Source organism: Leucoraja erinacea, chromosome 29 (genome assembly GCF_028641065.1).
Source record: "Leucoraja erinacea ecotype New England chromosome 29, Leri_hhj_1, whole genome shotgun sequence".
Taxonomy (NCBI): Eukaryota; Metazoa; Chordata; class Chondrichthyes; order Rajiformes; family Rajidae; genus Leucoraja; species Leucoraja erinaceus.
Genome location: NC_073405.1, coordinates 17,547,069 through 17,564,245, shown reverse-complemented (window position 1 = coordinate 17,564,245; position 17,177 = coordinate 17,547,069). Strand labels below are relative to the sequence as shown.

The 17,177-nt window shown below is 43.4% G+C and overlaps 1 protein-coding gene across 1 annotated transcript; it reads left to right on the top strand.

Moving 5' to 3' along the window:
• Positions 1-5,685: 5,685 nt before the first annotated feature.
• Positions 5,686-16,778, top strand: ticam1 (TIR domain containing adaptor molecule 1). Its single transcript, XM_055658794.1, has 2 exons — positions 5,686-5,830; positions 13,614-16,778. Exon 2 carries the CDS (start codon positions 13,821-13,823, stop codon positions 15,954-15,956), a length of 2,136 nt encoding a protein of 711 aa, XP_055514769.1. The 5' UTR covers positions 5,686-5,830; positions 13,614-13,820; the 3' UTR covers positions 15,957-16,778.
• Positions 16,779-17,177: the final 399 nt, after the last annotated feature.

Genomic DNA, 17,177 nt, shown 5'->3' with positions numbered 1-17,177 from the left:
AAGTGGCCTCTGCTTTTGGACACAAATTCCCTCATAATAAAAGGTAACATATATTTGTCTTCCCAATTGCTTGTTTTATCTGCATTTAAGGTCAAGTGAATTGTGTACAAAGATGCCCAGGTCCTTCTGAGCAACAACAACTTTCAGTCACTCATCATTTAAAAGATATGCATTCTGGTTTTTCAACAAAGTTAATGATCCCACATTTTCCATATTAAGTTCCATCTGCCATTTCCTTGCCCTTTAACTGTACATATCCTCGATTCTCTGCAACTGTTTCAGAGTCCAAACTGACTTTGTTTCATCAGCAAAATTGGACATATAATACTTGGTACCATCATCCAAGTCATCCATTTTTCCAATATTATTATTTTCCTAATACTATCTCCTTGATAATCAGTGGCGGACTGCGTCTAAAAATATTGGTTGCCAGGAGACAAAGGGGGCCCACTTCATCGGGGGCCCACTTGATATGGGGGGCCCACTTCATCAGGGGCCCACTTGCCGTTGGGCAAGCTGACACCACAGTCCGCCACTGTAGATAATTAATTGAAAGCCAATTAATTTGTTAATTTTCCAAGTGGATAAGAATGGTCTTGGGTAAATTGGAAACAAAGTTCACATGCAAAACAGCAGAACAGTGGCCCTCCTTGAGGCAGCACACCTATGATATTCAAAGATGGTTCAGATACAGTTGAGGCACATAGCCATGAGGGTTGATTCATTGCTGCAATAGGAGCTCATGTAAGACTTGCTGTAAGCACGTTTTTAAGGTACAGTGGTGGTGTTAGATTCCAAGACCATAAAGAATCAACGCTATGCAAGATAGTGCTATGGGGTACAAGTGGATATAACTACCACAAATATATTCTGCCGGTTGCTTAGTTGCTCCCAAACCGATTCAACCCAGATTTTTTGACTTTTCGTCTCTCCTGCCTTTATCCCATTCTTCAACACCAGGGCTATTCAGTCTCTTTCCACTTTACCTCAAACTTAAGATCCAAGAACATGTAATTCTGGAATGTGCCCTTTGTTTCAAGCCTGCAATTCAAGTACAGTAATGTTAAGGATTTCATCTCAGGTAAATGGCACTTCAAGGGAAAAGCAAGGTTACCATAATCAGTCGTGTATGTAAAATGGGAATAACACCTCTCAGTGTTTTTTTTATTTTTTATTTTTTTATTTCAAAATATACTTTATACCAGAAACAAATATATACAATACACATAATCCTTAAAAAATTCCATCCGACATTCTCGGAGGCTACACACACATTCAATACTGTTTACACAAATTACACAATTTTACCACCTATGCCACTCATGTTGCCCACTGGCGTGGAATCCCTTCCCTTATTTTGAGGGGCGTCTCTACAACACTCTCCCCCCCATGTCCAGCAGCGGAAGGACCCTAGACTGTGGTCCTCCCCCACCGAGCCTTGGCGTTGGTTTCACCAAGCTTCAGTGCATCCCTCAGCATGTACTCCTGCAGTCTGCAACGGGCCAGTCGGCAACATTTCCCGATAGACATCTCGCTCCGCTGGGTGGTCAACAACGCTCGGGCAGACCAAAGAGTGTCTTTCACCGAGTTGAGCAGCACTCGATGACAGTCTTTGAATGCGTCCTTGAGAACAGTCCGTAGATCACAGAGTCCTCTGTGATGGAGCAATTTGAAATAAACCATCACAGGGACCCTTGCAGACCTTTACAGACTATCTTTGCAAATCCACGCTCTGCAAAAAGGTGGGCAACCGTCTCCTCTCCATAGCAGCCGTCCCGAGGGCAGCGTGCGCTGCTGGTGAGGTTCCGACGGTGGATGAAGGATCTGACTGGGAGGGCTCCCCTCACCGCCTGCCAAGCCAGGTCTTGGTGCTTGTGGGTGAGTTCTGGCGATGAAGCATTTTGCCAGAGAAGCCGGGCAGTCTGCTCTGGGAACCACGCCACAGGATCCATGGAGTCATTTCCTTGCAGTGCCTACAGGATGTTCCGTGCTGACCACTGCCCGATGGACTTGTTGGTCCGGAAGAACCTTTCCACGGATGACAGATGGTGCGGCAATGTCCAGCTGACTGGCACATTGCGTAGAACCTCCGCCCACGGTGGCCCTATGCTCTGCCTTGGTGCCCACGAGCATGGCCCTATGCTCTGCCTCATGCAGCCACACATGAAGGTGGCCATCAGGGTGAGGGCAACGTTGGGCACGCTTTTACCCTGCGTTGTCTGCCGACTTGTGCATTGTGGCCCGTCGCACCCGGTCTATCCTCGACCCCCAGACAGCCCAGGTGATCCCTGTGGTGTAGTAGGGAGGAATAGGCCACACTTGCGCCAAGTACAGCAGCCCTGAGAGAACCTCATACCTGATGACCAATTTTCCCCACGTTATAGAGAGGGAGGTTGCTTCCACAGCTCCAGTTTCTTCAATGTCCCCTCTTCTGTGAGTTGGAAGATTATTTGACAAAGTGCTAATCCAAAGACTGAGCTCCATGTTTTGGCTGACACTTCAATGCCGCACTACAGGATTGCTACAACCCTCTTTCCAATGAGTCAGAGGCAATATTACAATAGAAGTTAAAATCTCGAAGGAAATATTTGAAAACAAAATCTCCCCTACCGCCCCATTTCCTGAACAATGTTTATCCTTCATCTAACATAAGTATCATTGTAGGTAGACAAAAGTGCTGGAGAAACTCAGCAGGTGAGGCAGCATCTATGGAGCGAAAGAAATAGGCAACGTTTCGGGCCAAAACCCTTCTTACAATCAATCTGAAAGCCTGGGCCCATAACATGTTGCAAGAAAGAGCTGTTTTGGATTTGAAATGTAAAAATAAGTAAATGTTGGGAATAGTCAGTGGACGGGGCAAAATCTATAGCGAGAGGAAAAACTCAGCTAACTTTCTGAGTTTCAATCTCTAGGTATGTTACAAAACTTACCTTCAGCGGTGCTGCAGTTCTGTCACTGCCCGTGTGCGCGACTTTGGCGCCTTTGAGAGGGGGGCGGGTTTAAAATGCCGTTTTTTCCTAGCCTGTTGAAATCGATTTTTGTCAGGCTGTTTAGCTGCTGAAGAATAATCACTCCGACATCGGTTTTATTAAGTTTTTTTAAAACTGCACTGGATATTTTAATAGCAGGAGTAATTTAAAACTCAACTTCTAAAGTCGTCAACACCGACAACGGGGACGAATTTCACGTACGGGACAGGTAAAGGAAAGATGTTTATCTATATTACTAAATCTCTGTCCTTGACCGCTTTTGGCCTTCTGTGCTGTGATTTCCGAGAGAACGCCGCCACCTACGGTCATCATTTTTGACCATCTCGCTCAGAGTCCCCCTCCGCCGCACATGTGCCGAAGATTTTTCCCGTCGATGAAAAATGACAGAGATATTAATGTTTTTACAAAATTCCCCATTCTCTCTGCTGTCCCTGCTGGAGGGAGGGGGAGGGACTATAAAAACAGGAGGTGGTGTGCCTCAATCAGTCTCTGCAAGTGGTGTGCCTCAATCAGAGCTCTGCATGACACTGAACAAATGTCTCCACAGCTGTGAGTACCCATAATGTGGTTTGAAAATGAAAATATGGTTAGTTTTGAGGGAAAAAAGCACTGCCTGCAAATGGTTGTATGGGTTGAAGTAAAAAGGTACCCTCTCTCTCTCTCTCTCCCCTCCTCTCTCTCCCCACCTCTCTCTCTCTCTCCCTATCCCTCTCTCTTTCTCTCTCTCTCTCTCTCTCTCTCTCTCTCCCTTTCTCTCTCTCTCCCCCCTCCTCTCTCCCCCCTCGCCCCATCACTCTCTCTCTCCTCTCTCTCTCCCTCCCCTCCTCTCTCTCTCTCTCTCTCTCCCTCTCTCCTCTCTCCCCCTCTCTCCCTCCTCTCTCTCTCTCCCTCTCTCTCTCTCCCTCTCCCTCTCCCTCCCCCTCTCCTCTCCCCCTCTCCTCCCTCCCCCCCCCTCCCCCCCTTCCTTCCCCCCCCCCCTCCCCCTCTCTCTCCTCCTCCCCCCTCTCCTGTCCCCCCGTCTCCTCTCCCCCCCTCCTCGCCCTCCTCCTCCCCCCCCCCCTCCTCCCCCTCTTCTCCTCCTCTCCACCCCCCATCCCTCTTGCCCCTCTCTGTGACTGTCTCTCTCTCTTTTGTCCCTTCTCTCTCTGCCCTCACACTCTACCCCCGCCCCCCCCCCCTCCCCCCCTCTCTAGATGTGACTGCAAGTTGGGGGCTATGCGTCAGTAGATAGGGTGGTTATGGGGTAAAAGGAGCAAATTAATAATATTAATATAATATCAAGGGGGGTAATTAGCTTGAGTACGGGGGGGGGGGGATAGTTAGTGTGTGTGACGCTGCATGCCGCCTCCCCCCCCCCACAACCGCACGTTGGGGGAACAGACCCAACGGGTCTGCACTTCGTCTAGTTTTATATATAAACTTGCTTCTTAGGATGCCTTTAATCAAAATTTTACGTTGCGAAAAGGTGACTTAGGACCCATACGAACCGGCAGTATTTTTCCTGCCGATATGGGGTTTAAATTCACCGCAACCGCAACGTTCCAAACGATCGCGTTCCACAAAATCCTACTCGCAAGCTGATTAAAATGGCCATTAATTTACGGGAATTAAACACTAAATTCCTTCCATTTGGCCTATAAATTCATGACAATGAGATTTAAAAATTGTGTTATATTGTGAATTCTTGTGTGAATGTTATTTGGACACAGGCTATTTAAAAATTTTAACCTTTTCTTAAGAAATTGATAGATGTTTAGATCTAGTAATTGAATTTTGTAATTAGCTACAATTAGATAACTAACTAATTATATGCTTTAATTTCAGGTCATCCAAGTAAGATTGTTTAATATTTGTTTCAGAATGCTTAAATCTCTAATAACTGAAAATTTCATTCAGTTCTCTTAATTTTTAAGAAAGTTATGGGCTTTTGACTGTCCTTGATCACAGCCTTTGAGTTAAGTCAATGGAAAAGCAATAGGGAACAAGATGCTAATTTCCGAGTATGAAAATGGCCATAACCTTTTTAATACTGAAGATATGAGAGTGAATTAGGTGTCAAATTAAACTTCTTTTTATGCTTTATCTGATGGGATAAATTGCAGACTTGATTTTTTAAATCTCAAAATTTTGTAACGTTGCTACAATCTCACCGCATCTGCGGTATATTTCTTTGAAACTGAGTTGATGTAATAACTTCGCAAAATGTAGCAGATAAACGTTTTTTTAACAAGGGAGAATGGAACTGATTCTGCAAAGAAATCTGGAGGGCAACAGCCTGGTGCAGACAAATGTTTGAACGTGTGGTTGTTCCAGACGGTCCAGGCCAAAGATCTTATAGCAGAGCGCTTCGCTATAAGATCTTTGGTCCAGGCCGCCTCTGAAACAAAGAGATAATGTCTGAAGAAAGGTCTCGACCCGAAAAGTCACCCATTCCTTCTCACCAGAGACGCTACCTGTCCCGCTGAGTTACTCCAGCTTTTTGTGTCTATCTTCGGTTTATGATCTTTGGTTTAAACCAGCATCTGCAGTTCCTTCCAACTCAGGAAGGAAACAGATTGGGCGGCAGTGGTGGAAGGAGAAGGTGGGTAACGGTAAGTTCAGGTGTATGTTAGATCAAAGATCTTAGAGCAGAGCTATAAGATCTTTGGGTTAGATGCGAACAGCGCGCCTTGCGTCAAACGCTACTTTCGTTTCCTCCCGTCACTGGTAGCTTCCTGCGGGCCGCTCTCCAGTAGCTGCCCGATCTCGGAGAGGTTCCGGGTTCAGGACGCTCCGCTCTATGATCTTTGCTTTGACATTGGTCTGATCCAGCACCCAACGAGAGGGAATGAGCTTAAGAGGTAAGTGCAGGAGTCTGGCAGGTGATTCCAGACCTAAGGTCCCCCAAAGAAATTCGCTCGTCCGGTATTATTGTTAATCGATCAACAAAGGTTGAGGTGCTGTGTGTTGGAAGGAGCTGCAGATGCTGGTTTACACCGAAAACTGGAGTAACTCGACGGGTGTGGCGGCATCTTGGGGGAGACCGGGTGGGTGACGTTTCGGGTCGAGACCCTTCTTCAGACTGAGAGTGGTGTCGGGCTTGCCGAGTTCCCCCAGCACCGTTTCTTTTGCAGAGGTTTGGAACACCCCCACCCATCTGCTCCACCAGCTCCTCTCTTATCATCTCTCTCTCTCCCTTCTACATTCTCAGTCCTGATGCAGCCTCGATCACCCCCTCTGTTTGCACGTTTACTGCCTGACCCGCTGAGTTCCCCCAACAGATTTTGTTTGGCTTGGAGGTAGCTCCGCCAAAATAGTTAAGTATTGCTCGGTGCCATAATCAGCACGGAAAAAAATGAGATCGATACACTTCGGCACCTGGTAAATGTTTAACAAGTCTGTTTACTAAACTTCCACGCAAACAGACGGGCAAACTTCCCATTTTTAAACGTTTTGGAAAGTTGTAGTTCGTCGGGGAGGTGGCAGGGATGGAGGCCATGAATTGGAAGCACATTCAAAGATTTAAATTTCGGGAGGTTACTTGTTTTAGGAAAAAATGTCAGGTAACTAAAACAATTGTTCTAATTGAAGGACCTTCAAATACATTAGAAACATTACATTCTCAAAGGATTGGACAGGCCAGATGCAGGAAAAAATGTTCCCATTGTTGGGTGAGTCCAGAACTAGGGGTCACAGTTTAAGAATAAAGGGGTGGCCATTTAGGACTGAGATGTGACGAATAAAATTGACTTTGACTTTGAGATGAGGAAAAATTTTTCACCCAGAGAGTTGTGAATCTGTGGAATTCTCTGCCACCGAAGGCAGTGGAGGCCAATTCATTGGATGTTTTCAAGTGAGATAGATTTAGCTCTTAGGGCTGAAGGAATCAAGAGATATGGGGCAAAAGGAGGAACAGGGCACTGATTTTGGATGATCAGCCATGATCATATTGAATGGTGGTGCTGGCTCGCAGGGCCGAATGGCCTACCCCGCACCTATTTTTTTTCTATGACCTGAAACATTGACGACATCTTCTTCAGCAGATGCTGCCTGACCCGATGACTGTTTCCAGCATTTTATGTTTTTGATAGAGACTGGACATATGACTGAGTGTAGGATGCTGAGGGAAGTATTTGGTTCCAGGACCTTGTATTGCAGAAGGTAAATGGACACGTGCTCTTGTTATGGCAAGAATGCAGTGTGGGCAGAAGCTAACAAGGTAGTTTTATCTCTGTGTCTGAGAGTCATTCAACGTGGAAACATGCCCTTCAGGCCAACTTGTCAATGCTGACCAAGTTGCTCTCTCTACCCTAGTTCCATCTGTCAGCGTTTGGCCCATATCCCTCTAAACCTTTCCATTCCATGTACCTGTCCAAGTGTCTTTGCCGGAGAAAGGCTGTTGTTACGGCTCCCTGGAGGGATATTGTGTTGCTGGTACCGCTGCCCCCGCGCGGCTGGAATGGCCGCGGATACAGAGATGACAAAAAGATCTGGTGGCTTTAATGGCCACGGGTTCACGGTTATGACTTTGACATTAATGTTTACATTGAAAATTTGATGTTTATGTTAAATGTAATTATTTGTGTCTGGGGCTTGGAAGTGAAGAGTGACTCTACAATCCTGATTCCTTTGATTACATTGAAAATTTGCTATATTTTGTGGTGCTGGAAGTGAAGAGTGATCTACAAGTGAGTACTTGTTATCCGTGAGTAAAGTTATTTCAACCTATGTCACTTTTGCAAATTACTGATTCCACCGTTCTCTTAGGCAGCATGCACCTGGCCAAAATCCCACACAATGTTAAGTGCTAGAAACAACAGGGAATGACACAGCAACTTTAAGGGGCTAATTGGGTAAAACGTGAAGATAAAAAAGGTGTTGCCGAGACTAAAGGTGCATCTGACAAAGAGTTCTCTATTGGGCGTGCTGTGATGTGTGACTCACCATCTACAATTGCGTGGCAGAGATCGGGAGTGTAACAGAACTACCAGCCTGGATGAGTGCAGCTACCTCAACTCTCAAAAAGCTGGATATAATCTAAGCTCAAATGGTCCATTTGGTTTGATCCCTCATCCAACATCCTAATCATTCATAATCGAGTACTATGATTGCAGTAAGTGGCATCGGAAAGGTACCCGGCCCACACTGCAGCACCAAGAACAATGGCAGTAGGCACAGGGGTCTCTTGTTTCTCTTTCAAGCCACACCGCCTTGTGATTTGGAAATATATTCACACTCCTTCAGCATTGCTGGGTCTGTATACTGGAACTCCTTTCTTAATAGCACTAAGGGAGAACCCTCACCAGAAAAACTGCAGTGGTTCATGAAGACTGTTCACCACCACCTTCTCAAGGACAATAGAGGCGAGGAAATAAGTAAAAAGTGACAACATCCTACAAAGGAATAAAAAATTTGTGGAGATAGTCTGGATGTTGAATACAAGCCAAGATGCAAAATGTGGAGCCATTGAAGGCGAATGGCTGCTGTATAAAGTCTCATGAATAACAACTAGTCGCTTAACTTCATATTAAGTTCTTAATTGAACATATAAGTAAGACCTAACAGAAGCTTCTGTACAGTCTCCATTCGATATCCAACTGCCGGTCGTGCCCTTGAGCTCCGAGCTTATCAGCTAGCTGCATTCCAATGGAAGATATTATGAAAAGCTGGCATGGACCAGACCAGCAATATAATGACTGGTCTACAGCTGCAATAGAGAGAACAAATCTTCAAAGGAAGCAGGAAGAGGAAGAAGCAACATCCAAGTCAGTGTGGCAGCCTGCGACTTTGCAAAACAATTCTGCATAAGGTTTATTGTCAGAGATTTTGTGAGGGAGATCCAGAAAGATACAAGCTGGAGAAAGAGCTTTTTGTGGGTTGTATCGATAACTAATTTCTAACTCTAGAAACTTAAACAAAGCTCAGCCCTCTACCACTAGATCCTCATCTTCCAGACCGATAGACCACAATCAGTAAGGATAGATGACAAAACATCCTCCACGATAATTCTGTCCCTTATCATGCATTTGTTACTGTGCAGCCAAATTTTCCAATAACTCAATTTACAGGTTTGCAGATGACACCGCTGTAATGGGCCGGATCTCGTGCAATGATGAGACAGAATGCAGGAAGGAGACAGAGAGCTTAGCATGGTGTCAAGACAAAAATTGCTTGCTCAATGTCAACAACATGTAGGAGCTAACTATTGATTTGAGAAAATGCAGTGGAGTAGATACCCCAGCCTGTATCACAGGTGCCGAATTGGAGAGAGCTTCAAATTTAGTCAAGTACAGTACAGTGAAACGCTTTTGTTTACATGCAATCCAGTCAAAGAAAAGACTACACATGAATACAATCAATCCATCCACAGTGCACAGCTAAAGGATAAAGTGTAGTGCAAGATAAAACATTGAGGTCTGATAATGTCCAGTTAAAGAATAGTTCAAAGGTCGCCAATGAGGTAGATGGAGGTTAGGACTTATCTCCAGCTGATGAGAGGATTGTTATCTTGTCTGATAACAGATGGAAAGAAACTGTTGATGAAACTGGAGTTTTCAAACTTCTGTACCTCCTACCTAATAGGAGAGAGGTGAAGAGAGAGTGTCTCTCTCTTGTGAGGTGACGTGAGACTGGTCCTCGAATACACTGACAGCCCTAACATGAATATACAGAATCTTCAGAAGAAGGGTTTCGACCCGAAACTTTGCCTATTTCCTTCGCTCCATAGATGCTGCTGCACCCGCTGAGTTTCTCCAGCCTTTTAGTCTCCCTTTGAGAGATAGAAGTTGGCATCTCGATATCCGGCCCACTACACTGGTGTCATCTGCAAACCTAAAGATTGAGTTGGATTCGTGTATGGTTGCACGGTCATGAGTGTATAAAGAGTACAACAGGGAGATGAGAATGCAATCTTGTGGGGCACCAATGTTGGGAATTATCATGGAAGGTATTTTGTCATCTATCTCCGTTGGGATAGATGACATCACCCTGTTGGGCTTCTGTTCAAAGCGAGCTTAGAATTCATTGTTCATCAGGGAAGGGCACACTATCACCAACTATGCTGCCTGACTTTGCTTTGTAAAGATCCCAGGCATGAAGATCGCCAGCAGTTTGTTCTGCTTCAACTACATTGACGCTATGGCCTCTGCTTCCATAGAAGACTAACGATGGAATGTCTCCAATGACTCTTAGCAATTTCGACAGATGCACCATAGAAAGCTTGGTCTGGCAACTGCTCTGCCCAAGATTGCAAAAAATTATGGAGAGTTCATCACACAAACCAGCCTTCGCTCCCATCAACTCCAGCTACACTTCATTCTTCTCCAGGAAAGCAGCCAACCTAATCAAGAACCACACATACCCCAGGCATCCCCTCTTCTTCTTCCTCCATCAGGGAGAAGGCACAAAAGCGTGAAAACACATACTCTAGATTCAAATACAACTTCTTCCCCACTGCTATCAGACTATTAAACAGTCCTCCCGTAAAATAAGAATGCATTCCCTCTCTCCAATCTACCACATGGCGTCCCTTGCATGACACTTTCTCTGCAGCTTTAACACTATATTCTGTACTCTGTTTCCTTTCTCTTTTTGCACTACCTTTTGTACTCATATTTGGTATGATTTACTTGGAAAGCAGACAAAACAAATGTTTTCACTATCTCAATACACCTGGCAATATGAAATAACATTAATACCAAGAAAGTGAATAGCAAGCAGTATAAATATTGCCATTTAATTGATAGGAATTGATCAGAGGGGTCTTGAGATCAAATGAGGTTACTAAAAATCTTACTAAAAACCTGTTACGTTCCCAGTGTGATTAAGTAAGAGTAAAAGGTAAATTACTGAAGGAAGAAGGTGTATACTGAAGGATATACTCAGGAACTTTTGCATCGAACGTGTTTTTCATATATTCATTTTATTGTAAAGTACAGATGGAAGGCAGGCATGACTATACCTTTATAAGGTATATTTTGTGGTCTGAATTTGAGTATGTAAGATGGAGATATATGTTTTTGAAAGATCAAGGAATTGACCATGACGAGAAATTGGAGCAGAAGAAGAGTTGAGGTCAGGGCAGATTGCCAACGATCATTTTGAATAATGGGGCAGTCTTGGAGATGGTGGCCTGTTTCTGCTCCTGTTTTCTTGTGCACTTGTGAATACTGTTTTAGAAATCACACACAGACAAAATGCAATTTCAGAGATCAGAGGCCGGCCAACCCACCTGCCCTGGTGAAAAAGAGCATGGGAGACATCTTAGTTTTATCAACTGCTCATGTGCAATATGTTGCTGATTAATGGGCCAACACTGCAGAGATTCAATTTGGAGCAGCCAAGAAACAAACTCAATTATTCATTCTTTCTTCATGAATCAGTTCTATTCCTCATGAATCTAATCTATTCCTGAGTAATTTCTCCTCAGGGCAAACTGTGGTAGCTGTTTTTATATCAGTTCAACGCCTTAATGCATTCAGATTAATGCTGTGCATTCTTAATCCTATGATACACATTGTCTTAGCTGGCATCATATGTTGTGCAAGGCTGATGTTTTTTTGCACAGGATGCCTTTGAAACCTAATTGCACTAAAATAAATCTATACACCTGTCTTTTTCCTGTTCTTTCTAACAAGGTAAACAATGAGCACCTTTGTGTATTTTGTTTCAGTACAAACAAACATAAACAGTACCACCCATAAACCAGTGAAGTCAGGGTGTGGATTTGGTCACAGGGCTGCCTAATGTATTGAAGCTTGTTGTGTATTTGAGCACAGTGTGGTTTACCTTTCATTTACAGCATATCGAGTACAGAAAATAGTTAATGCGGAGGATTGAGAGTCAGAGCAAGTAGGTGTTAAGGAAGTACACAGGTTTCTTTGAATCTAAGGAAAAGTTGATTTATCAACTTCTAAAGAAGCACCATAGAAAGCAGGGCCATCGGCCAAGTGCAGGCATCTTGGTTGCCAAGGCTTATTCCTGTGTTGTGTTACTCAGTGACTCTATTTGCATACTTAATGAAAACTGCCACGATTCATGACCTTTAATGGTGTTTGGTATTGAAAATATGCAGTGTTGGAGAGTGCTTGTAAATCTCCTCAGAGTAAAAAGCTTGAGATGATGGTATTTCAATTGTAAACGGTTGACCAAAGCTCTTGAGATATCCTGGGGTTCTGATGAGATGATGAATATAAATGAATTAATTTAACTTTTTACCTGAATGCCCATCTTCAAAACCAATAATCTGTACCAAAACATATAAACATAAATGGTTTATATCAATTTTTTCAGCACTGACAAGGGAAATTAACCAAACATTTTGCTAAATCCTGAACAGAATTTAAACTTTTCTTTAACCACGGGCTATTTTTACCCAAAAGCTATTTAGTTCTTGTGCTTAAATTCACCAATTAGCACAAATTTCTAAGAGAAAACTACGATTTTCATTTGTATTTAAGAGTGCATTGTTTAGCTTACTGCAAACAATCTTTAAAAAAAAATCAATTAGAACTGAGTTAGATGGAATAATAAGTTGTTCAATTTTATTTAATGAGGTAGTATCATCTCGTGAATTTTCCATGCAATGAGAGTAGGTCATACTGTTATTGGTGCAAGTTTGAATGAATAAACCTGAATTTGCTGAATGTGTACAAAGAACCCCACCATAGAAATCAGAAAACACAGATTTAAATGTTGGATTCTGTAGTTAGCAACTTTCAACCAATAGACACAAAAAGCTGGAGTAACTCAGCGGGACAGGCAGCATCTCTGGAGAGAAGGAATGGGTGATGTCACCCATTCCTTCTCTCCAGAGGTGCTGCCTGTCCCGCTGAGTTACTCCAGCTTTTTGTGTCAATTTTTGGTTTAAACCAGCAGCTGCAGTTCCTTCCTACACACTTTCAACCAGAAGTGGTTGTCTGTACCAAAATGAATACTCTTGCTCTCAACTACTGTATTTCCATTCCATGCACGCAATGCGGCCTCCCCTAGATTGATGAAACGAAGTGTAGACTAGGCGACCATTTTGCCAGCTCCCACGCTCTGTCTCTATTGGCCATCTTGAGTTTAGTTTAGTTTAGAGATTTAGAAAGATTAGTTCAAGCATTCGGTTCCAATCATTCTAACACTGTTACTTCCCATTCCCACATCAACCTGTTGCTGCGGAGAGGACTAACATGAATTGGAAGAACAACATCTTGTTTTCTGCTTGGGTACTTTACAATTCAATGGTATGAACATTGAATTTTCCAATATCAGATAGCTAACATTCACAGTGTCTCCCCCCCTACCCCCACCAACATACACACACACACATTCACTGTCCATTCGTTTTTCTCTCTCTTTGCACACCTCTCCATCCCCTCCTTTCCTCCTACCAGCTTTAATACACCCATCATTCCCTCCTGTCACTTACTGGCCAGAATCCCGCCCCCTCTGTGCTGCTATATAGTGACAATTTTTCCTCTTCCCTCTCAGTCCTATTGCAGTTTCAACCTGAAGCCTCAACTTGCACCTCTTGCCTCTCCAGTATTGTTCTTTGTTCTGGATTTCATCATCTGCAGTTTTCAAACTTCTGTCTCTGAACATATAAAGGATTGACCTTTTTCGTCATTCGAATAAATGTATCCCATTTATTTTTTCCAGATTGAAACAATGGCTTCTAGCAAATTCCCTCTGCCTTCGTGAAGACCTGAAGATGCAAGTAGGGTTTGCAGACCGACAAACCTTTTTCTGTGGTTGTGTGCCCAAGATGTCTCCTCCCAGTTTGAATGGAATCAGTGGTGATACCAAAATAAACCAACACAGGGTGGTTCCTTTGTGTACCATTCATCTGATTGAGTAAGTAGGATCATGGCAGAGGATTGTGATCGTACCCCATCCCTTGACGATGTCTTTGACATTTTGTCCGGAGTTCCAGAAGCAAGGCTGTTCAGCTTGTGGTACAAATTTACTCCTGGCAACTCAAAAGCTTCCATGTCACACCGCCACCTTTATAGCATTGTATCATTTTTCCTGAAAAAGGATAAAGAGGCTGAGAGAGTAGCACGGTCTGTGCTAAAGGAGCGATCCACAAACAAATCTGCTTTGTGCATTTACAACAGAGTTCAGGGTTTAGTTGATGCTGCAAGCAGGGAGAAGAGACCACCCGAAAATTCAAACAAAGATCTTTCTGTCGAAGACGGACGTTTGCTTGCAGACTTGGCTTTGATGTTTGGAGTGCTTGTGGAGGAAAATCTATGCAGTCCCTCCATACGGAATCGAGCGTGTCGAGCTGCTATCAGAGCGATCAAGTCCAACAAACAAGACTGCAACATGGAACTTCGGGAGGTTGTTGAAAAATTTAGGATACAATTTGGCTTCCTGGATTTTGACGGTGAAGATGGAAATGCGGAAATATCAGCTCTGAAGTCAATGGAAGAGCCAGTCCAAGGCAGGTTAACAACTATGGCATTTAGAACTAATCCGATGACTAATTTGAGTCAAATAGTAATTAACCCACCTTGTACGTCAGCAATGACACTGCCCAGCCATTTTGAAATCAGTGCGTCTCCGACTGCATCATTTATTACCAATCTCAGCCCAGATGAATTAGAATTGTCAAACCCTGACGACTGTACAATTAATTCTGCCAATTTTAATACTGTTGGCTCAAATAATGATAATCTTCCATCTTCTGACAATTGCTTGGCAAGTGGTAAGCAGATCCACGATACTGGGGATCAGCATCGAGGAGAGCAGGATCTGAACTCACTTTGTTCAGCCCAACTTTCATCGGGAGACAACGTGATTAAAGTGGGGCCAAGTCAATGTACTGGAAAAACAAGCAGTGATCAGATAGTCACTTCAAAGTCAAAAATGTCACAGGAACCGACCGAAGGGAATGGAAAAGATACCAATTCAATTTCATATGATCCTTCTCAGAAAACAAGCGAACTAAAGGCAAGCTATCGGTCCAATTCATCTGAAAGCCCTTCGGCTAAATCCAGCTCTTTAGGAGAGCCTCCTGAGGTAACGGAGAGCTTTGAGGACATATTTTACCCTTTTGTTGTCTTGCATGTCCCAGAGGATATTGAAATCGCAGAAGAGGTGCGGGATAAACTGGAATCTTTGGGGGTAAAAGGCACAACAATTGACCACCTCGCTGTTCCGGGAAGGTCCCCGATAAAATGCATTGAGGATGCAATCAACAACTCTGCTTTCACAATCCTCCTCCTCACAAACAATTTCAACACACGATGGGCTGACTATGAGGCCAATGTTACTCTTATGCATTCGATCAATAATGAACATAAGTACAATACAGTGGTGCCACTGTTACCGATGAAAAACTCATTACGAACAGAAAGGATTCCTTTTGCACTTCGTGGAATCATAAGTTTGAATGAGAATTCCAGCCACTTTGAAAAGCATGTGAAAAATATTTTTAAAAGCAAGGTACTTGAGAAGCACAGAAGAGGTTGGCTTCAACAGCAAAGACAAAAGCAGATTCATTCAAACACAAATCGGATTAAACAGGACCTTCAGGATACCCGGGAAACAATATCAAACGAAAGGAAGTATATGGATCTAATTAATCAACTAAATGAGTTGAAGAAACATTGTCCTAACATCCAGCCAACATTTGTGTCCAATCAGGGCAATATCCAGGGTCAGCCAATGTTGCATCCACCTCTGTACCCAGGATCTTCTACACTACCCATGCCACCAGTGTCACCCAACCAACTGTACAGCAACATACTCACACCATCACTGTTTCCGTTCACCAACCCCAGCAGTGGCCCAGGAGGTCAGAATATAGCAGTCACCAATCCCTCGCCACAGCGTGGACAAGGTACGAACATAATTCAGATTCACCATGTCAAAAATGTCCAGATAGGGGACTCCAACCAGATGACAATTACAGAATGCATCGAGAACAGTGAAAGCACAGATGATGATGAGGAGGAGGAGGAGGAGGAAGAGAGTGTGAACCATAGACATATTTAAATGTTTTAAACACTTTTTCCTCACAGAGAGTTGTGAGTCTGTGGAATTCTCTGCCTCAAATGGTGGTGGAGGCCGGTTCTCTGGATATTCTTAAAAGAGAGCTAGATAGGGCTCTTAAAGATAGCGGATAGGGGATATGGGGAGGAGGCAGGTACTGATTGGGGATGATCACCCATGATTACATTGAATGGCGGTGCTGGTTTGAAGGGCCGAATTGCCTACTCCTGCACCTATTGTCTATTGTCTATTTTCTTAAATAACAGATTCTGATAAAGACATTATCTGCAAATAACATGCAGAAGTATAGATCGTCTTTATTTGTGGTAAATGGTATACAGAAAGATGAAGTATACTTTTTTACCTAAAGTTTATATGACTCAGTTCATGCAATGTTAAACCATTCCAGGTCTGTGTTCTATGCTAGGGTCTGGCTTAAAGCACAGATAAATCGCTGATTCTCCAATGGTAGTGAGTCTTTGGCAGGATTGCCAAAGTTTGCTTCAGCTGATGAAGGATAAAATCAGGCCCTGCTCTTGACTGTCACTCAGTGCCCATCAGGAAAGAGTTGGTGTGAGGCTGCCCCTCTGTCACTCTTCCCACTATGGTTAGATACTCACTGTTTAAGCTCACACACGATAAATGGCATCTTGGTTCAGCAAAAGCAGCAATCACACCGTCACACAAGTTGATTCAGCGACTTCACAATAGTGTTGCATGCAAGTTGAATTCTTTTTTTTTTAATTCGTTTAAGTTGCAATCTACTTACTTCTGAATTAGTTCCAGGGAAATCTTGGGAAATAAAAATGAATCTTTGTTCTTGACTTTATTACTTGGTGATCAGCCTCTCAGCTGAAAGTCTCATTATGTTTAACATAGCTGACCTTCATTTCACACTAGGATGCTGTTGTGTTTGATAAATCACTGGACAACAGAATTTCAGATTCAGATTCAGATTCAATTGTCATTGTCATTGCGCAGTGTACAGTACAGAGACAACAAAATGCAGTTAGCATCTCACCCAGAAGAGCGAACATAGAATAATGGAACAGCAATATATATATATATATGTACATACATTAGCAATAGTGCAATTTATCTGGGGGAAGGAGTGTCCGGGAGGGCGGGGGGGTGACTGGCAATCACCAAGGTGCAGAGTTAAGTTGTGTTCACTCAGTAATTTATTACACTACCAAATAAGGCAAATATTTGTCACCTATCCCC

Excerpts from the sequence above, each read along its gene's own strand:
- ticam1 (XM_055658794.1), top strand. The coding sequence starts at position 13,821 with ATGGCAGAGGATTGTGATCGTACCCCATCCCTTGACGATGTCTTTGAC.